This window comes from Syngnathus typhle, linkage group LG14, assembly GCF_033458585.1.
Source record: "Syngnathus typhle isolate RoL2023-S1 ecotype Sweden linkage group LG14, RoL_Styp_1.0, whole genome shotgun sequence".
In the NCBI taxonomy this organism is placed as follows: Eukaryota; Metazoa; Chordata; class Actinopteri; order Syngnathiformes; family Syngnathidae; genus Syngnathus; species Syngnathus typhle.
In genome coordinates this window covers 12,700,941-12,723,405 of record NC_083751.1, presented here as the reverse complement: position 1 = coordinate 12,723,405, position 22,465 = coordinate 12,700,941, and the positions used below count along the sequence as shown (strand labels likewise).

At 45.3% G+C, this 22,465-nt stretch overlaps 1 protein-coding gene across 1 annotated transcript; it reads left to right on the top strand.

The window, feature by feature from the left end:
- The first annotated feature begins 3,764 nt into the window (after positions 1-3,764).
- Positions 3,765-22,180, top strand: smim24 (small integral membrane protein 24). The gene is made up of 3 exons (XM_061296404.1): positions 3,765-3,866; positions 19,927-20,053; positions 20,779-22,180. The coding sequence occupies exons 1-3, from the start codon at positions 3,803-3,805 to the stop codon at positions 20,876-20,878; spliced, it is 291 nt and encodes a 96-aa protein (XP_061152388.1). The 5' UTR covers positions 3,765-3,802; the 3' UTR covers positions 20,879-22,180.
- The last annotated feature ends 285 nt before the right edge of the window (positions 22,181-22,465 follow it).

Here is a 22,465-nt window from a genome sequence, read left to right as displayed (position 1 = left end):
AGCTTAAATTTGTGCATTGGTTTTATATGTTCATTCTACAAAAGAAAACTTGAATGTTTCTATACTATCAGGTTCGGGAATCGCTGATGGTGTGTTGTGGCTTTATGCTCTGATAACTACAGACAGACCAACACAGTCGAGCACTGAGTGCTCGATCTAATCTACCACAGTGTAGCGGTGCACTTGACCATCTTGCGCGCCGACACGTTGAGTTCGATTCCCGCATATGACCGTGTCAATGTGTGTGACCAAATAAATACGTAAATAAATAAATAAAGTCGGTCATGTGTGCCGACACCGTGAGTTCGATTCCCGCATATGACGGTGTGTGCGTGTGTGTGTAAAACATTCTGTTCAGGTTAGTGTGATTTTAGCAAAGGAGCTCCTTCAACAGTGATTATAGTAGCGTGATTAATATGATGATAAAGTGCTGTCTTTTGGCGGTATTCTTAGACTTAGAGACTTAGACAGACTTTATTGTCATTTTGTAAACACACAGTGCACACAAAACGAAATTACATTGCATACGGCTCTCAACAAAGGAATTACATATCGGCTGGCCAAAAAGTGACATATCTATATAAATATAAAATAAGATAAGATCCATCCATCCATCCATTTTCTGAACCGCTTAGTCCCAACAGGGGTCGCGGGCGTGCTGGAGCCTATCCCAGCCGTCATCGGGTAGTAGGCGGGGGACACCCTGAACCAGTTGCCAGCCGATTGCAGGGCACACAGAGACAAACAACTATCCGCACTCGCACCTAGGGACAATTTGGAGTCTCCGATCGGCCTACCAAGCATGTTTTTGGGATGTGGGAGGAAACCGGAGTGCCCGGAGAAAACCCACACGCGCCCGGGGAGAACATGCAAACTCCACACAGGGAGGGCCGGAGGTGGAATCGAACCCGCACCCTCCTGACTGTGAGGCGGACGTGCTACCCAGTGCGCAACCGAGCCGCCAATAAGATAAGATAAATAAGATAAATATAAAGTGCAGCAATGAAGGAAACAAAAAATATCTACGAAGTGCGCAGGGGAATGCTAGGTTGACTGTTCAACAGTCTGACGACAGTAGGGAAAAAACTATTGCAGAACCTGGTAGACCTGCAGCGGATGCTGCGAAATCTCTTCCCAGAGGGTAGCAGGGAGAACAGTCCTTGGTGGGGGGGTGATGGGTCACTAATGATATTCCGGGCTCGGGACACGCAGCGCTGGGATGATAAGTCCTGAATGGAGGGAAGAGGAGCCTCGATGATCCTCTCTGCTGTCCTCACCACTCTCCTTACGTTCTTCCAATCGGAGGTGGTGCAACCCCCACACCACACCGAGAGACAGCTCGTCAGAATGCTCTCTATGGTGCGTCGGTAGAACGTCCTCATGATGGGTGGGGGCAGGTGGGCCCTCCTCATCTGCCGCAGGAAGTACAATCGCTTCTGTGCCCTCTTGACCAGTGTTGTGGTGTTCCCAGTCCAGGTGAGGTCGTCTGCGATGTGGACCCCCAGGAATTTAGTACTGCTGACCACCTCCACATCTGAGCTGTTGATGATCAGTGGAGCGTGGTGAGGCCGTTTCTTCCTGAAGTCGACGATGATCTCCTTCGTCTTCTCCACATTCAGGATCAGGCCATTGTCTCTGCACCAGCCCACCAACTGCTCCACCTCCTCTCTGTAGTCCAGGTCGTCGTCATCGCTGATGAGGCCCACCACCGTTGTGTCTTGTCTTAAACACTCATTTTAAGGCCACCACCGGGCACAAAAGCACATCACTTCCATTTGGGTTCCTTCACAACAAATGCATTTAACTGGTGAGTAGCGATCACGGTACAAATTACATAATCACTTTTTCATCATGGGTGATCGAGTTTCTATTAACTCGTCCAGCCACTGCAACAACCGCAGCTGCAATAAAGTCCTGTACATAATTACAACTTATGACCATTCAAAAATAATGCAAACAAAAATAAAACTGTTTTAACTGAAAAAGCAATACAATAAAAATGATGCAAGTATGTTTTTCACCTTTCACAGTGGCAGGTGTTGTCTTAAGTAACAGTCAGAAGTCTCTGTTTCGCTCACAAACGATCAACTCGCGAAAAGACAGGGGTTGCCTTTCGGGCTGTCCGAAATAGTTGTCACGTGGTTGCGACACCTGCGACACGACCGTGCCCCTTCTGTCAGCGGAATCGCCGCCACCTGTCGCGGGCACTTAAATGGGGGCTGAGTGACGTCATCGCTATAAATTAAATGTGTAATATCTACGAAACCGTAGCAGCACAAACGAAACTTTTTGCAGCACAAACCAGCACAAACGAAGCACAAACGAACGGTACCATTTTGGGTCCATTTGGAGTAAAATGGGGGGCTGGGTGACGTCATCGCTATAAAATAAATGTGTAATATCTACGAAACCGTAGCAGCACAAACCAAACGTTTTGCAGCAGAAACCAGCACAAACAAAGCACAAACGAACGGTACCATTTTGGGTTCATTTGGAGCAGATGGGGGGCTGGGTGAACTCTGGATGACCTATAAAATAATCTTTCAAAACTAAAAAACCATAGCAGCACAAACAAAAATTTTTGCAGCACAAACCAGCACAAACGAAGCACAAACGAACGGTACCATTTTGGGTCCATTTGGAGGAAAACAGGGGGCTGGGTGACGTCATCGCTATAAAATAAATGTGTAATATCTACGAAACCGTAGCAGCACGAATGAAACTTTTTGCAGCACAAACCAGCACAAACAAAGCACAAACGAACGGTACCATTTTGGGTTCATTTTGCGCAGATGGGGGTCTGGGTGAACTCTGGATGACCTATAAAGTAATCTTTTATAACTAGAAAACCGTTGCTGCACAAACGAAGTTTTTTACGGCACAAACCAGCACAAACGAAGCACAAACGAAATTTTTCCTTATATTTTGCGTGGGGTGAGGGGCCATCTTTACGCAGGTGTCGCGGGCCCGTTGAGTGCGCTATATCAGCGCAGCCAGCGCAAACCCGCGTGTCAGCCTGTGCCGTGATGCCGCTTCGCTCCCCCGTTCCTGTAAGCCTGACTCACTTGACCGTTTTGGTGCTCCTGCAGAATTGCCTGTATAGTCCGCCAGTCCGTGCTGTCAGTTCCCTTCCCAGAAGTCCACCTGTCCACCCCCCAGCCCGATCGCCGCTCCAGCACCCACTATTCCCCTCCTTCCCCACAATAAAGTCTCTGTCGCTCCGCACTTGGCTGTACTGTCTGCTCCCTTAAAATAATGGCCTTCTGCAACAACTAATAACCAGCTCAGTGGTCTAGTAGTAGAGTGTCCGCCGTGAGACTGGAAGGTTGTGGGTTCGAATCCCGGCCGGGTCATACCAAAGACTTGCCTCCCTGCTTGGCACTCAGCATTAAGGGTTGGAATTGGGGGCTTAGATCACCAAAATGATTCCCAAGCGCGGCACCGCTGCTGCTCACTGCTCTCTTCTCCCCCTCTGATTGTGTGTGTGACAATCATTGGGACTTTAACTTTAACTAATGAGCCGTTTTCAAAATCCTTAATCAAGCATGTCGCGTTGCCTTTAGGGACAGTCTGAAATCATAACCGACCTTCTAACTCTCTTAATACTCGTTTCATGAGGAGCTGTCCGTGATGAGCTGTGCGCTGTTAATAACTAATGTATCAGGTAGTGTTATGATTCACGCCCTGACTGGAAAGCACAACATATTGGTGACCTTTGGTCACCACAGTAAAAGGAAAGATTAGAGGCTTGCCGTGCGTTGTCGGTCTTTGTGCGTGAACAAGCCACTGGGTTACTTTCAGGATGTTTTGGCCTTTCGTCGTCTTGTGCGCGTTGCAGAGTGCAGCGCAGGCCTCAATTCACACAGGTAAAATACTGTTTTTGTTTTGTTTTCCGTTGCCAATTTCAAAACAGATGAGGTCAAATGTTAGACAAATGTTAAAAAGGTTATTTGAATAATGATAATAACATCCATCCATCCATTTTCTGTACCGCTTGGTCCCCAGAGGGGTCGCGGGCGTGCTGGAGCCTATCCCAGCTGTCAACGGGTAGTAGGCGGGGGACATAATAACACATAAATAATAAAATGAATGATTATGAGTAGAGATGCACCGATCCGATATCTGGATCGGATATCGGCCCCGATATCAACAAAATAGATGGATCGGGTATCGGAAAATACAGCCGATCTGTGAGCCGATACTTTCTTTAATCTTTTGGGACGCGGGCTACGTCATCCGTCAGCAGCACGTGTGCCGCATGCCACGAGAGTTTTCTAAACAAACGCAAACATGGAGCGAACGTTCGCTTCTCTTCCCCGGGTTGCTAAGCGGACGTCAAACCCTGCGCGTTCGCTTCTCTTCGGGTTGCTAATGGGACGTCAAAGGCTGCACGTTCGCTTCTCTCCCGAATGGGGGGGGGGGGGGGGTGCTAATCGGATGTCAAACGATGGGTGTTCGCTTCTCTTCCGGGGGGGTGTTAATGGGACAACAAACGCTTTGTGTGGCGGGCTCCATCTAGTGTGGAAACTGAGAAGCTGAGCTCAAGCTTCTTGTGCGGGCCATATTCAATTATGTTTTCAGAATTTGCTGCGGGCCAATAAAAACTGGACCGTTAGTTTGGACACCCCTAATTTAGAGCAAAGAACTGTGTAGTCTGCCTGATGCCATTGCCTTTGGTCTTTTCTGTTCCACATGTAGAGTTATGTAGCTTGTTAAGTCAACCATAATATCGGATCGGTATCGGGTATCGACCGATACGCAAAGCCACGGCATCGGTATCGGTATCGAAACTGAAAAAGTCGGATCGGTGCATCTCTAGTTATGAGTTTTTTGTCGTATCTATGAATCATTATCACTTGTAATCTATTCACCGTTTTTTTCCATATATAATGCGCCCTTATGTATAATACGCACCCTAAAAAGGGCATGTCGATGCTGGAAAAAAGCCTGTACCCAAGTATAATACGCACCCAAATTTTTATTTATTTATTTTTAAAGTCCCAATGATCGCCACACACACATCTGGGTGTGGTGAAATTTGTCCTCTGCATTTGACCCATCTCCGTGTGATTTTAATCCATCCCCTGGGGGAGAGGGGAGCAGTGAGCAGCAGCGGCGCCGCGCTCGGGAATCATTTGGTGATCTAACCCCCCAATTCCAACCCTTAATGCTGAGTGCCAAGCAGGGAGGCAATGGGTCCCAATTTTATTGTCTTTGGTATGACGGGGCCGGGTTACTTAAGTCCGTAACCATAAAATTATTTCAGAAAAAAGATCATCTTTGGGAACAACCGGATGTTATTCTGCCGGTTAGTATCACTGCGCATGCAGTAGCAAACTCGATAGCGAAGAAATATGTGAGACTCTCAACGGAATCACCAATATTTGAGTGATGTTCCAGTTATTTATCACAATTATTTATTATTATAATAATAATATAGATAATCCATCCATCTTCTTCCGCTTATCCGGGGTCGGGTCGCGGGGGCAGCAGCTTCAGGAGGGACTCCCAGACTTCCCTCTCCCCAGCCACTTCATCTAGCTCATCCCGGGGGACCCCAAGGCGTTCCCAGGCCAGCTGAGAGACATACCGTTTTTTTCCGTGTATAGTGCGCAAAATTTAACTAATTTATTGTCCTAAAATCTGGGGTGCATACATGGGTACAAAAAAAAATTTTTTAATTTAATTTAATTTTATTTTTTTAAAGAAAGTCATGGTACAACAAAACCAACAACAGGACTTTGTCGTGGAACAAAAAGACAGGGTGACATTACCAAAGACAGGAACAGAATGACAGTAACACATGCAATGATCCAACGGTGAGCGAGGGGCAGACAGGACTTAAATACAAAACACGTTACATCGATTGAGGTGACACAGGAAGAGAGGGGCGACGCGAACAGAAACTATGGCAACCTAGACACATAGCAAAACTGGGGACGAGACATGACAAATCTCCCCCGAAATAAAACTGTTAGGTCTAAATACCATCAGACATTAAACCACACACTGGAAGGAAGAGGAGAAAAGAACCAGAACAGGTTTACTCGCGAGGAGAACGATAGAGAGAGGAAACTCGGTTACAATCTCCATCAATTCTGAGTTCTCCCTCCACGTGCTCCTCTATTTAATGTTTTGGTTTCCCTGGTTACAGAGGCGTTGCTACACTAAAGGGAGGGGAGATTATGTCTGTAGCAACGCTGATTAGCTAAGGAATGTAGTGTGGTGTGAATTCGCACTTCATTGTCGGCCCGTGACCCCCGCAGAGTTTGTCCATCTGTTCTCCTCCAGTTGTTGGCCGAGTCGTCCGCGAGCGAGATCAGATAACTCCTGTGGAACAATGCAACTAAACCTTGGCTAGACTTTATCTACTTAGTAAATTAACACGTAATAAGAATGAGTGACTTGTCCTAAACACTTTAACAAACATTGAGTAAATATGGGATAACTTGTAACCATCTATGAACCAAACCTACAGTTAACTAAAAGGAATGAAGTTTCTTTCAACCAAATAAGAACATTTCGCCTATGCAAATAAGCTCTGCTCATTGTTAGTGAAGGCCTCTTACAGAAACAAAAAACACAGATAACATAAGGACAGGAAGGATAAAATCCACAGGGATCAAAAGGAATCCCTGTCACTAAAGAGAAAGAACCTAGATGAAAGGAAAGCCATAAACTAATAAATGACAAGGCTTTACTTAAATTATTCCAACATTTCCCTCCTGTTTATCACATATTTGCTCAATATTTACATCACCAAAAACTTCTCTCGATTTTCAGTTGTCGGATCACAAGTATGGCACAAATAAGTTTACACCAAAAAAGGATAAATGTCGCGATATTATCATTCGTAAACACACAGATCTGGGGAAAAGTCTGTGAACTCAAGTGCAAAAATTGCATCATCATCACCGTTATCATCAACATGCTGCCGTTCAGACATTAGGCATACCCGGGCCATCTCGTCGTCCATGGGCGAGATTGCTGTAGTGATAAGACGATTAAACAGAGCACGGAGACATGGAATGTAACAACATCCACACAAGGTGAGTATGGCAGTAATTGAGGACACAAGGGCTTTATACTTCCCAAAAGCAGTCATCCACTTGTTGTGCTCTTTCATCCTCGTGTTGAGGGACAGGCTCCCATCAGGGGCGGTGTCATTCTGGATGAAGGTGCAGCATTGTTCCCTGAACATTGCGCAGACCCTTCCTTTCCCAGACAACAACATAACAAGAGCATTGCGGTTCTGGATTAACTTTAGGGAAGGCGTGGCTAGCTGTTCGCGCACTGCCTCAAGTCCCGCTTGTGTCCGTTTGCCCAATTTCTGCATGTTGCAATGGATGTAATTTATCCTGTCAACGTTCTTGTTCATCGTCCACCAGCAGCAAATGGAGGACTCCCATCCCGCTTCAATTTGGTCAATTAATTCTTATTAATCCGGAACTCCTCTGGGGACTTTAATTGCATCAATTTTAGTCAGATCATCGTCGCCTCTCAAATTTGAAGACATTATATTTTTGTTTTTTTCCAGCTTTTTCCCAGATCTTGGCATGTCGGTACATATATAATTTTGGTTGACTACATTCTCTAAAAGCAATGGTTTCTTTTCTTTTTCTTCCATTCAACGGATATTATATAGAACACTCTGTCGCACATTTCACAATCAGTAAACAAACTATCCACATTCATTTTCGAGATATTGATTCCATTCTTTAACATCTACAGCAGTTGTTGACAAACTATTATTTCTTTACATAACGTTTTTGCCACTGTTAAGGCATTCAGTGTATATTTTGAAGCCAATTCAATCCATTTTTAGAATGCATCTATTATGACCAGGCACTATAACCCTGTGGATTGCGCTAAGCACATGTTAAACCAGCTCGTCAAAAACATTTTTTATAACTGTTTAACTGTTTTGAATATGAATCAAATTCACATGATGTATAAAGCTGACTGAACTGCCCCATTATCCCTCCTCTTGAGCCATGCGACGCACAACCATGGCTCAATATTGCTGCCCACTTGTATAGGTTTTTTGGAGGATAGGTCAGTCTTCTGGTCATTTATAGATACCATTCTCCACTCTTGCTCCTCTTTTCGTCCATAATTGAATTTCAGTCGATGGATTTTGTCGCTGCACATCTTTAAAAATGTTTCAGTAATTTAATCTGCTTCTTCTGTGTATAAAATTTGAATGGTCTTTTGCACTACAGCTATGCAGTTCCGTCTGCAAGCTTGTTACCTCTTGGCACCTTATCAGTCTCGTGTGTGCCCTGCACACGTGCATATAGCTATTTTTCGTGGCAATTGGACTGCTACTAGCTTAGTTGTAGATTCTTTTCAATCATTTTCTCATCGTTTATCACAAGAATCTTAGCAATTTGAATAAAAATCAAAATGTATGTTTTACGTAACTCAATAGTACAATTTAGGGAATCCATATGTAGTAAAGTGTTGTATTACTACATATGATTTCATCTCCATTCAATTTGACACACCTTCCAAAATGCTTCTCAGTGTCCCAGTGCACACATGTTTTGCGTGTGTAACTGGTTGTCTAAACCCGTGTTCCACATCCTAATCTTTCCTTCCTCAAGGTGTCAAACCAATCCACTAATTGGAAAAGATAAAAATCAACAAAATAACCGTCAGTAAATTAGGATAATAGTTAATTGTTGTTGTTTCTTAACGTCAACTCGATCGCTCTCTTATTCTCAAATGTAAAAACTTAAAAGTCTTGACACAACCAATTGACTATACCTTTTAAATTTAGCTTCAAAATGTCATTATTGTATAATTTTTCTTCATCCAATTCCAGAAAGCAAGTTCTTTCCATCTCTCAAGTTTTGTTTCATCAAGGTTAGGCATTAATTCCTAGCCTTAATGCTAGTTTCTAATTAAGTTTCATTAATATAGTTTCTGCCCATAAACTAATTGCTTGCTTTTTTTTACTTCCTATTTTTACAAAATCGTTTTTGTTTTGCGGTGCAAGTCAGATAGACTACAGTGTAGGAAATTCTTTTTTGCACCTATATTAGCCAATTTCCCCCTTTTAACACATAACACCTACACTACACAGACAACACAAAAACAGTAGAGACACAACTCACAAACAATACCAACAAACAACGCTGCGCAAACGTCATCCTCCTCTGACGTTTTGGTTATACTCTTTTTTTTTATCAGTGCCCTTCATCCTTAATGCAAACATTGTCATGTCTTCCTTAAGCATCACCCTGCTCCAAATATTCAAACATTCTCTGAGAAACGCACACTTTCTCTGCTTCGTCCGCAGCCATAGCACCCCTCGTGCGAGGGGGGGCGCGGCATCAATGTTGATTGGTCACAGGCTGGCCATTTCCTGCAACAATCATGATGCCGGCCCACCGCCCACACGAGCATAGCACAGGCCCATGCGGACAGCCCCGCCCCGCGACAACGCGCAAGCGCAGGCACGCTTATCAGTTTCACCTTCTCAAAGGGCAGGCCAACTTTGCCGTTGCCCTCCCCCATCATGTTCACCTTCAACATCTTTCAGTCTTCTACACAACATTTGCTGTCTCATTCTCGTCCTATCAAGCCACCATTCTAGTCACTTCCTGCCAAACACGTCTTATTTTCTCTACTTCCACACACTGCTCATCTTAGTTTCTCCAACCACCTTAAACACACCATCATCCACTTCTCAATTTCCCTATTATTGCTCAACAGCCTCCAGAACATTCTCCATGACTGATTTCTTCCATAGAATACACCTCTCACTCGCACTCATACACACACCCATTCATGAGGATCCTCTGCGCCCACACGCACACACACACCAGCACAAAAGGATGACCCACAACATATAAGAACACACAGAACGCACTAAGAACACTTTTTTTCTCGTATTACTTGTCAGATCTATTCTCTATTTTACTTTTAAAAGCTATTTGTAATTCCTTTCCATTTATTTTGCAAATTTTAACTTAAGTGTTACTTTGTATTACTTTATCCTTTTAACACAAATATCTCCTGTATATTTAAGCTAATTTCTCCTTAATTTTGGCAGCCAGGTTCCCACTTCATTACATGGAAACCTGATCTGATTTGATTTTGGCCTAGTCATAGTGTTTCTGTTAATTTGTGCAGTCACGTGCCATGTGACCGTTTTCTCCGCAATTCCAGCACTTTATTGGAGGTTGCACAACTCCTCTTCCTCGGCCTCTAAAGCCTCCTCTGTTAGACATTGCTCGCCCTCTCTGGCCTTTCTGTCCTCTGCCTGCATTTTGGTAAAAAGTGTCACTATCCTGGTCAACCAGAAAAGTGTCTTTTGAAGCTTTCATTTGTTTTCGTTTTTGTTTGCCTATTACTATTTTTTCCGAATGGAGGGCATGATTTATATATTCCTCCAAAGTTCCGGTGTTCATTCCTATATGATTATTGATCACCCTAATTTGTATTGCAGGCTTGGACCCTACATGGATGGCATTTTTTAATTGCTGCTGATAAGCACCTTGAGGCGCATTATCTTCCACCAGTCCACTGTGTGTTTTAAACACTTTTGTCATGCGCACTCGATACTCATCAAAGGTTTCATTATCATTTTGCTTTGTTCTGCCTATTTCTGTATAATTTGCTTTGATTTCCTTTGACCAATCCATTTCTAGCGGGCTTTTCTGCCTAGTGGCTCTGTCCGTCATCCCATAAGGAGGAGGTGATTCCTCAATTTTGTGTGTGTCATGCATTTGCGGATACAACTTCGCAATGATCTTTAGTTTTGAATTTGTAGCATGTGTTTTCTCTTCTTGCTCTTGTACTGCTTCTAGTTCTCCCTCAAATTCATATTTTTTAACCCATTTATCGAAATTTCTAAGTTGGTCGAGATCCTGCCTTTCAATTATTTTCGAATCGTTACATTTTAGAGTATCTCGGATTTTAGTTTTACTCTTCTCGTTCCCCATTTTAATCAATTTGGTCCCAACTGTAAAACCATAGGGGTTTCTAAAGTTGGGTGTTTCCAGTGGGATAACGAAAAGATCCTGTGGTGATTCTCACTTCTACCAGCGTTCTGGTGGCTGGTGGAGAATCCTTGCCTATTGCGTCCACAGAACCACGTTATGTGTTCCCCACTCCTTTAATATGGAATACTATATCTAGTGATACGTATTCCCATTCACACTCTCAATCATACAGTATTGCGTGACTTTCGGTTTCCCGCGGACTACGCTAACCCTACAAACGGACCTCTCCGCCGGACACCTTTGTCCTTTTATTTAAACGGACCTCTCCGTTTTGTTACCGTTAGAACGGACCTCTCCGTTTTGTAACTTTTCTTGGACACCTCTGTCCTTTTATTTCAACGGACCTCTCCGTTTTGGTACCTTTAGAACGGACCTCTCCGTTCTGTCCTAGGACTTTTATAGGGCACGACGAGCCCTCGGCCGCTCATTCTTTTAATAAAAACCCCAAACAAACTCACCCTCTGGTTCTCCTCACCTCTGCTCCTCGGACTGCCTTCAACCTTTGGATTCCAGCTGGCGGAGCAGACAACCAGCCCTTGAAAAGGATTCTAGGACCCCACCTAGGGAGGTCCTGCCACGCGCAGTCTTTCTGGATCTCCGCTGCTGCCCGCTGGAGTCCTCAGGTGTTTTGGCATCCGGCTCGAAGGACCAAATAAATGTTAGGTCTAAATACCATCAGACATTAAACCACACACTGGAAGGAAGAGGAGAAAAGAACCAGAACAGGTTTACTCGCGAGGAGAACGATAGAGAGAGGAAACTCGGTTACAATCTCCATCAATTCTGAGTTCTCCCTCCACGTGCTCCTCTATTTAATGTTTTGGTTTCCCTGGTTACAGAGGCGTTGCTACACTAAAGGGAGGGGAGATTGTGTCTGTAGCAACGCTGATTAGCTAAGGAATGTAGTGTGGTGTGAATTCGCACTTCATTGTCGGCCCGTGACCCCCGCAGAGTTTGTCCATCTGTTCTCCTCCAGTTGTTGGCCGAGTCGTCCGCGAGCGAGATCAGATAACTCCTGTGGAACAATGCAACTAAACCTTGGCTAGACTTTATCTACTTAGTAAATTAACACGTAATAAGAATGAGTGACTTGTCCTAAACACTTTAACAAACATTGAGTAAATATGGGATAACTTGTAACCATCTATGAACCAAACCTACAGTTAACTAAAAGGAATGAAGTTTCTTTCAACCAAATAAGAACATTTCGCCTATGCAAATAAGCTCTGCTCATTGTTAGTGAAGGCCTCTTACAGAAACAAAAAACACAGATAACATAAGGACAGGAAGGATAAAATCCACAGGGATCAAAAGGAATCCCTGTCACTAAAGAGAAAGAACCTAGATGAAAGGAAAGCCATAAACTAATAAATGACAAGGCTTTACTTAAATTATTCCAACAAAAACTCACCTTTCTTCTTGTTTGTTGTCAATCGCGCATCGCATTCAGCCATCGTGCCCAACACACTTAGTCAAAAAAATCCATAATTGACGACACATCGTTTGATGCGATGGTGCAATCCTTGATGGTGTGTTATTGTCAAATATTGTTTGTTTTTAATCTCCATCGCGGACCGGACGTCATACGGAGGCCGCCATTACAGATGCGCAGAACGTATGCGCAAGACACGTCAGCTATATAAAGAGCGAGAGTTGTTTTCTTCTTATTAGTTTCAATTCACAGTTTAATTAGCAGTTTCAATCAGCAAATAACAAAATGCGTATTACAGGTACCGTTTTTTTCCGTGTATAGTGCGCAATATTTTACTAATTTATTGTCCTAAAATCTGGGGTGCGTATTATACATGGGTACAAAGAAAAAAAAATTTAATTTTTTTTTTTTTTTAATTTTTTTTTTTTTTTTTTTTTTTAAATAAAGTCATGGTACAACAAAACCAACAACAGGACTGACCGACAAAGTCGTGGAACAAAAAGACAGGGTGACATTACCAAAGACAGGAACAGAATGACAGTAACACATGCAATGATCCAACGGTGAGCGAGGGGCAGACAGGACTTAAATACAAAACACGTTACATCGATTGAGGTGACACAGGAAGAGCGGGGTGACACGAACAGAAACTATGGCAACCTATACACATAGCAAAACTGGGGACGAGACATGACAAATCTCCCCCGAAATAAAACTCACCTTTCTTCTTGTTTGTTGTCAATCGCGCATCGCATTCAGCCATCCTGCCCAACACACTTAGTAAAATTCATAATTGACGACACATCGTTTGATGCGATGGTGCAATCCTCGATGGTGTGTTATTGTCAAATATTGTTTGTTTTTTAATCTCCATCGCGGACCGGACGTCATACGGAGGCCGCCATTACAGATGCGCAGAACGGTTGCGCAAGACACGACAGCTATATAAAGAGCGAGAGTTCAGTTCTCCACCTATTAGTTTCAATTCACAGTTTAATTAGCAGTTTCAATCAGCAAATAACAAAATGCGTATTACAGGTAATATTTTATTTCACAACACTTTGCCTTGTTCCTTTCGTCTCTGCTGTTCATTTCAAACACGCTCCATACGACCAGCAATGCTCTTGTATCAGACGCTCGCTCAATCACCTGCTAGTTTGCCGTCTGTCACAATGTACCCTACACAAATCCGAAACATTTGTTGCGGCTCCGAGTCACGACGAGGGGCAAGTTTTGGTTTCCAAGGGTGTTTTTATTCCTCTTCAACGTCTCTCCCATACAGAGCCGCCGTGTGCGCACGGAGCGCGGTGGTGCGTTTAGGGGCAGTCGGAGAAATCAACGCCAACAAAAAAAATGACATCCAGCCTAGTTAAGACCATACCAAAGACTTTAAAAATGGGACCCATTGCCTCCCTGCGTGTGTGACGATCTTTGGGACTTAAAAAAAAATAAAATAAAATAAAATTTAAAAAAAAATTAAAAAAAATTCATAGAAATTGGGTGCGTATTATACATGGGTACAAGCTTTTTTCCAGCATCAGCATGCCATTGTTAGGGGTGCGTACTATACATGGGGGCGCACTATACACGGAAAAAAACGGTAATATTTTATTTCACAACACTTTGCCTTGTTCCTTTCGTCTCTGCTGTTCATTTCAAACATGCTTCATACGACCGCAATGCTCTTGTATCAGACGCTCGCTCGATCACCTGCTAGTTTGCTGTCTGTCACAATGTACCCTACACAAATCCGAAACATTTGTTGCGGCTCCGAGTCACGACGAGGGGCAAGTTTTGGTTTCCAAGGATGTTTTTATTCCTCTTCAACGTCTCTCCCATACAGAGCCGCCTCTTTCCCGTGCGCGCACGGAGCGCGGTGGTGCGTTTACGGGCAGTCGGAGAAATCAACGGCAACAAAAAAAATTACATCCAGCCTAGTTAAGACCATACCAAAGACTATAAAAATGGGACCCATTGCCTCCCTGCGTGTGTGACGATCATTGGGACTTAAAAAAATTCAAGTTAAAAAAGTTAAAATTCATAAAAATTGGGTGCGTATTATACATGGGTACAAGCTTTTTTCCAGCATCAGCATGCCATTCTTAGGGTGCGTACTATACATGGGGGCGCACTACGTAGACACGGAAAAAAACGGTAGTCACTCGTGAACAAGACCCCAAGATACTTAAACTCCTCCACTTGGGCAGGATCTCATCCCCGATCCGGAGAGGGCATTCCACCCTTTTCCGATCGAGGACCATGGATTCGGATTTGGAGGTGCTGACCCTCATCCCGACCGCTTCACACTCGGCTGCGAACCGCTCCAGTGAGAGCTGGAGATCACGGCCTGAAAAAGACAACAGTACCATGTCGTCTGCAAAACGCAGAGACGCGATGCTGAGGTCCCCAAACCGGACACCCTCAACGCCTCGGCTGCGCCTAGAAATTCTGTCCATAAAAATTATGAACAGAATCGGTGACAAAGGGCAGCCTTGGCGGAGTCCAACTCTCACTGGGAACGAATCCGACTTACTGCCGGAAATGCGGACCAAACTCTGGCAACTCTGGTGATACAGGGACCGAACCGCCCTCATCAGTTGGCTCGGTACCCCGTACTCCCGAAGCACCCCCCACAGAACCTCGCGAGGGACACGGCCGAACACCCTCTCCAAGTCCACAAAACACATGTGGACTGGTTGGGCGAACTCCCATGCACCCTCGAGGATCCTGCTGAGGGTGGAGAGCTGGTCCACTGTTCCACGGCCAGGACAAAAACCGCACTGTTCCTCCTGAATCCGAGGTTCGACTTCCCGACGGACCCTCCTCTCCAGCATCCCTGAATAGACCTTACCAGGGAGGCTGAGGAGTGTAATTCCCCTGTAATTGGAACACACCCTCCGGTCCCCCTTCTTAAAGAGGGGAACCACCACCCCAATCTGCCAATCCAGAGGAACTGTCCCCGATGTCCATGCGATGTTGTAGAGACGTGTCAGCCATGACAGCCCCACAACATCCAGAGCCCTTAAGAAATCCGGGCGGATCTCATCCACCCCCGGGGCCTTGCCACAGTTTTTTAACTACTTCAGTGACTTCGACCCCAGAGATCAGAGAGTCCTCTTCAGAGTCCCCAGGCCCTGCTTCCGCAATGGAAGGCGTGTAGGTCACACGACGTCCCGAGTCGAGGTCAGCAGCACACCATTTCCACTGTAAACAGCGTTGACGTTGCACTGCTTCCCCCTCCCGAGACGCCGGATGGTGGACCAGAATTTCCTCGAAGCCGTCCGGAAGTCATTCTCCATGGCCTCGACAAACTCCTCCCACGCCCGGGTTTTTGCCTCAGCAACCGCCGAAGCCGCGTTCCGCTTGGCCATCCGGTACCTGTCAGCTGCCTCCGGAGTCCCGCAGGCCAAAACGGCCCGATAGGACTCCTTCTTCAGCTTGAAGGCATCCCTTACCGCCGGTGTCCACCAGCGGGTTCGGGGATTGCCGCCACGACAGGCACCAATGACCTTACGGCCACAGCTCCGGTCGGCCGCCTCAACAATGGAGGCGCGGAACAAGGTCCACTCTCACTCAATGTCCCCCGCCTCCCCCGGGACGTGGGAAAAACCCTGCCGGAGGTGGGAGTTGAAGCTCTTCCTGACAGGGGATTCCGCCAGACGTTCCCAGCAGACCCTCACAGAGCGTTTGGGTCTGCCAGGTCGGGCCGGCATCTTCCCCCACCATCTGAGCCAACCCACCACCAGGTGGTGATCAGTTGACAGCTCCGCCCCTCTCTTCGCCCGAGTTTCCAAAACATGCGGCCGCAAATCCAATGACACGACTACAAAGTCGATCATCGAACTGCGGCCTAGGGTGTCCTGGTGCCAAGTGCACACATGGATACCCTTATGTTTGAACATGGTGTTCATTATAGAAAATCCGTGTCGAGCACAGAAGTCCAACAATAGAACACCGCTCGGGTTCAGATCGGGGGGGCCGTTCCTCCCAATCGCGCCCTTCCAGGTCTCACTGTCATTGCCCACGTGAGCATTGAAGTCACCCAGTAGAACGATGGAGTCCCCAGAAGGAGCGCTCTCCAGCACTTCCTCCAGGGACTCCAAGAAGGGTGGGTACTCTGAGCTGCCGTTTGGTGCATAGACACAAACAACAGTCAGGACCCGTCCCCCCACCCGAAGGCGGAAGGAGGCTACCCTCTCGTTCACCGGGGTGAACCCCAATGTGCAGGCGCCCAGCCGGGGGGGCAATAAGTATACCCACACCTGGACGCCTCTCACCGTGGGCAACTCCAGAGTGGAAGAGAGTCCAGCCCCTCTCGAGAGGGCTTGTACCGGAACCCAAATTGTGCGTGGAGGCAAGTCCGACTATATCCAGTCTGAACTTCCAGCCAGAGAGGTTACATTCCATGTCCCAAGAGCCAGCTTCTGCAGCCGGGGATCAGCCCGCCAAGGTCCCTGCCTTTGGGCACCGCCCATTTCGCACTGCACCCGACCCCTTTGGCCCCTCCCACAGGTGGTGAGCCCATGGGAAGGGGGACCCACGTTTCCTTTTCGGGCTGTGCCCGGCCGGGCCCCATGAGCGAAGGCCCGGCCACCAGACGCTCGCCTTCGAGCCCCGCCTACAGGCCTGGCTTCAGAGGGGGGCCCCGGTGACCCGCGTCCGGGCGAGGGAAAACGAGATCCATATATTTTGTTTGTCATAAGGGGCTCGTGTGAGCCGTGCTTTGTCTGGCCCCTCACCTAGGACCCGTTTGCCATGGGTGACCCTACCAGGGGCATGAAGCCCCAGACAACATGTCTCCTAGGATCATAGGGGCACGGAAACCCCTCCACCACGATAAGGTGACGACTCACGGAGGGGTAATATATATAATATATATAATAATTGTTTATTATTATTCACAATTGTCATGGTGATCTTTCTGGTGATTTCTTTACTAGGCTTTTGTTGCCGATGATTTCTCCCACTGCCCGTAAAGACACCACCGCGATCAGTTAGGTTAAAATGAAAAGAGAGGAAAATGACGTGCGGACATGTAAAAAAGGCGGATCTGTATGGGAGAGGTAAGTTGAAGAGGAATAAAAACACCCTTGGAAACCAAAACTTGCCCCTCGTCGTGACTCGGAGCCGCAACAAATGTTTCGGATTTGTGTAAGGTACATTGTGACAGCAAACGAGCAGGTGATCGAGCAAACGTCTGATACGAGAGCATTGTGTTCGTATGGAGTGTGTTTGAAGTGAACAGCAGAGAAGAAAGGAACAAGGCAAAGTGTTGGGAAATAAAACATTACCTGTAATACGCATTTTGTTATTTGTTGATTGAAACTGTGAATTGAAACTAATAGGAAGAAAACTGAACTCTCGCTCTTTATATAGCTGACGTGTCTTGCGCATCCGTTCTGCGCATACTGTAATGGCGGCCTCCATATGATATATGGGGTCTGCGATGGAGATTAAAAAACAAACAATATTTGACAATAACACACCATCAAGGATTGCATCATCCCATCAAACGATGTCGTCAATTATGAATTTTACTGACTAAGTGTGTTGGGCAGGATGGCGGAATGCGCTGCGCGATTGACAACAAACAAGAAGAAAGGTGATTTCAAGTTTTATTTCGAGGGAGATTTTCTTCAAAAATTGTTGTACACATGTATAATACGCACCCAAGATTTTAGGACAATAAATTACCGTATTTTCCGCCCTATTAGGCGCACCGGGGTATAAGGCGCACCTTCAACGAACGGCCCATTTTAAAACTTTGTCCATATATAAGGCGCACCGGACTATAAGGCGCATAAAATAGAAGGTTTACTGCAACAAACTGAGGTTGACTAGGGTTGCGGTATGCACCCACTAGCCAATAACCAACGAGCCCTCTGTAAACAATCGCGTTCCTCAAACGATCTCCTATAAAATGATTGGAACTGACTAAAGTTCAATCTAACGCATTGGTACTACTTACCTATGTTTCCCTTCCATATCGATCCGTAGATTTACTCGAAACATTAACGGAGCAGCCTATTTTGACATGAAATAGCCTCGCGCGTATAGCAGCTATCGTTATAGCATTAGCCATCCGCAATTTCCTATGAGCCTCAGCTCGCAATCTCCCATGAGCCTCAGCAAAGTGTAAACAATCACGTTTCTCAAACGTGCTCCTATAAAATGATCAGAGCTGACTAAAGTTCGATCTAACGCATTGGTACTACCCACCTATGTTTCCCTTCCATATCGATCCGTAGATTTACTCGAAACATGAACAGAGCAGCCTATTTTGACATGAAATAGCCTCGCGCGTGTAGCAGCTATCGTTATAGCATTAGCCATCCGCAAAAACCCATGACCCTCAGCTCGCAATCTCCCATGAGCCTCAGCAAAGTGTAAACAATCGTGTTTCTCAAACGAGCTCCTATAAAATGATCAGAACTGACTAAAGTTCGATCTAACGCATTGGTACTACTTACCTATGTTTCCCTTCCATAACGATCTGTAGATTTACTCGAAACATGAACAGAGCAGCCTATTTTGATTAGAAATAGCCTCGCGGGTACAACAGGTATTCGGTGACGCCCCCTGACTACAGTTACCGTAATGTTGGGAAGCGATGCGACTTTGTAATTTACTAGTCGTACTAAAACGTACTAAAACATTTTGGCAGAGCACTGTGTACAACCAGTATGGATCAACAAATTCATCACTTGATCCATATATAAGGCGCACCGGACTATAAGGCGCACTGCAAATTTAGGTTTTTAGGTGCGCCTTATAGGGCGGAAAATACGGTAGTTAAATTTCCCGCATTATACATGGAAAAAACTGTAATATTTTCCTAAACATGCAAAATAGTTCATTTAAACATCCGTCCATCCATCCATCCATCATCCATTTTCTGTACCGCTTGACCCCACCGGGGTCGCGGGCGTGATGGAGCCTATCCCAGCAGTCATTGGGCAGGAGCCTGAACCGGTTGCCTGGCACAGGGCACACAGAGACGAACAACCATCCACACTCGCCCTCACACGTAGGGGCAATTTGGAGTGCTCAATCAGCCTACCCTGCATGTTTTTGGGATGTGGGAGGAAACCGGAGTGCCCGGAGAAAACCCACGCAGGCACAGGGAGAACATGCAAACTCCATACATGGAGGGTTCTTATTTAAACAATATTAGTTAAATTTAAAACATGGAGATAAATGAATACATAGCTGAGAAATTCACATAAGCTTTTTTCCATTACAAAATAGGTGTCATGTTTTTATTTTGCTATTGAAGCTCAGGAATTGTTCCATTTTTAAAAATAAACATTTGTAATGGTTTATTTTAATAATTTTATTCACAATAAATAAATATTGATATCAATAAATACAAATGAATAAATGAAAAAAATAGCCACTATTTTGTTTACATGCCAATTTTATATGCCTAACCCTTTTTTTTTTTTAAAGTAACATGAAGAATGTCTGTTGATTGTACGTCAGGTGTGCGTGCGTCCCCCTCTGGGTCGATGACGCTTCAGCCGTGGCTGAAGGGCCTGATGGCCGTGGTGGTCTTCCTCTTCGTCATCTTTATCTTCCTCATCCTCAACAGGCTGTTGGGCAACGACAGGTTCCGCCCACGCACGCACACACACACACACACACACACTCCTACAGGCATGCGCACACACACACACGCACGCACACGCACACACACGCACGCGCCAACGTCATCAGTAAACAATGAACCTTCACCGCTAGCTTGGACTTGGACCAGTGCTTCAACTAATCAGTTTGAGTTCTTCGATTTAAGAGCTATCATTTGGGCATTTTTTCTTTTCGCTTTGTGTTGCAGGCAAAGAATCGGTTTACGATTTTTTCCCAACCTTGATTTCCTTCTGTCCTTTCTGAGCATGCAGTGAACAGGGTTTTTTATTGGGCAGATAGCAAACATTCATTCACGTTCCAAACCGCTTATCTGGCAAAAAAAAAAAGTGCTTGTGTCAAGCTTTTCTTAAAAACAAAACGTACAGTCAAGAGACTCAGGCATTGTGGATTCAAGCAAATCACTTTACCTTTTACTTTTTGAAGCCACCAATTGCAATACAGAAGACAGATTGCAAAGCAAAACTGGAATGTTGCAACATGTTGCAAAAACATTTCAACTCTTAATAAAAAAAGGCACTGCCCCATTAAAGTCCCATAGGCAGGTAGTGCACGACACAGCAACAAAAGCAGCCAAGAGAAACAACAAGACGATAAAACTTCATCGAGAATTGCGTGCTTGTGGCGACTTTGTGTCGATTGCGACATGACGGCAGCGACTAAGACACGTGTTGTCTTGTGTGACAACAGGAGAGAAGTGGAGGAGGAGGGGGACCAGGAAGATGTGTTGGGCTACCAGGAAAAGGTTGTGGAAGTGCGCCGAGACTACGTGGAAGAAACCAGCTTGTAGGACAAAAGATGATTTCACATCTTTCCTTTCGTCTGCCTTTCGTCACCAAGTCCAGTGGTGTGCTCTCTTCTTTTCCCTTATCTTTTATCCACGTACGTTTTTACGAACGGGAGACAAGACTTGTATCTCAGCTTAAAGTTTAGCCCGGGTTGTTACTGCAAGTTGGGAGGATCTTTGCAGCAGGCACGGGCCTCTGCTGCATTCTTTCCAGGTAATGTTAGAAGATGACTATCAAGACAAACATCTGTTTACTTGTATTTTTTCCACTGATTGCTAATGCTAATCTGTGCTAACATTACAATGTTACTTCATTTTTGGCTATGACGTATTCATGCTTCAAATGCAGCCGTGGTTGTTTTTCATGTGCTCTAAAAATAAAGTTGAGCTGAAAGCATCTCTTGAACCGGGTCTGGCTTGCTGCCAAGTGACTGGCTGGGGAACTCTGCGATTATGGTCAATTCGTTCCGCTATGACACTTGGCTGAATGTCCGGACATAAAAACATCAAAAAGTCCCTTTTCCCCAAACGTCAACTCTCCAACTGAAAATGTGGCGCTGGAGCGCAAACGAGACGGGAAGAGGCCGAGTGCCTCGCTAAGCCACTGCGGTTGGCTGAAGAAATCAATCCCACGTCAACATCCGTCTTCTCGATCTATCCGCAACTGGTGAGTCAAGTTGGCTGGAGTCTTTTGGGAGTTTCTGTCCCAACATTGTCAACTTCAGCCTGACAAAGTCCCTCCTTTGTGCTGGTGTGTGGAAATGATAGCAAAGGAGGCTCTTGATTTTTGCTTCTCTTTTAATGGCGATCAACAACCATAGCCAATATGTGGTCTTTTTCCGCCGCATGAACCCCCGCGAAACTTAGCGATACTCTTACGACATCGAATTACCGTATTGCTTTAACGCAGTGGTTCCCAAAGTGGGCGATAGAAAGATCTGGGGGGGCGGTGAGGAAGAAAGAGGCGGTAGGGGGGCGGCAGTCCGAAGTCGACGTTTGTTTGACGATTTGTACACAACACGTGCAACAGGACGAGTCAGTGGACGACGCTGATGTTGAGAAGCTTATGTCCCTGCACCAAGCACATCCATCCCATTAATATTAAGTGTGAGACAATGAAGGTTACTGGTGGAATGTTTATTTACCATTCTATGTTGGTGAAACAGTTAAAACTGCTAAAAAATAAATTGGTTTACTAAATTGGGTTTTATTTGTGAAATACACATTTGTGTTTAACCTTTCTCTTTTCAAATTGCAGCATACCAAATATCAAGAAAGAGGTGTTTGTTTCCATATGTATCTGTGTGTGTGTGTGTGGGGGGGGGGGGGGGCGCTAGGAATTCACTGGGGAGCCAAGGGGGCGCCAGCCTGCAAAAGTTTGGGAACCATTGCTCTAACGTATGCACAAAACACAGAATTGGCAACATTACAGTCAAACCTCTACATACAAAGTTTAAAATGTTCATGAGGCAAAAATATACTTAAACTCATGTAAATTTAAGACATTTCATACAGTTTGTTCATTGTTATCTGACTCCAGATATGAATGAAAGGCAGAATTTGTGTTTTTAGAGTTGTTCGCATCTGCCT

Excerpts from the sequence above, each read along its gene's own strand:
- smim24 (XM_061296404.1), top strand. The coding sequence starts at position 3,803 with ATGTTTTGGCCTTTCGTCGTCTTGTGCGCGTTGCAGAGTGCAGCGCAG. Across the intron at positions 3,867-19,926 it reads GCAGGCCTCAATTCACACAG|GTGTGCGTGCGTCCCCCTCT; the intron begins GTAAAATACTGT and ends ATTGTACGTCAG. Across the intron at positions 20,054-20,778 it reads AGGCTGTTGGGCAACGACAG|GAGAGAAGTGGAGGAGGAGG; the intron begins GTTCCGCCCACG and ends GTGTGACAACAG.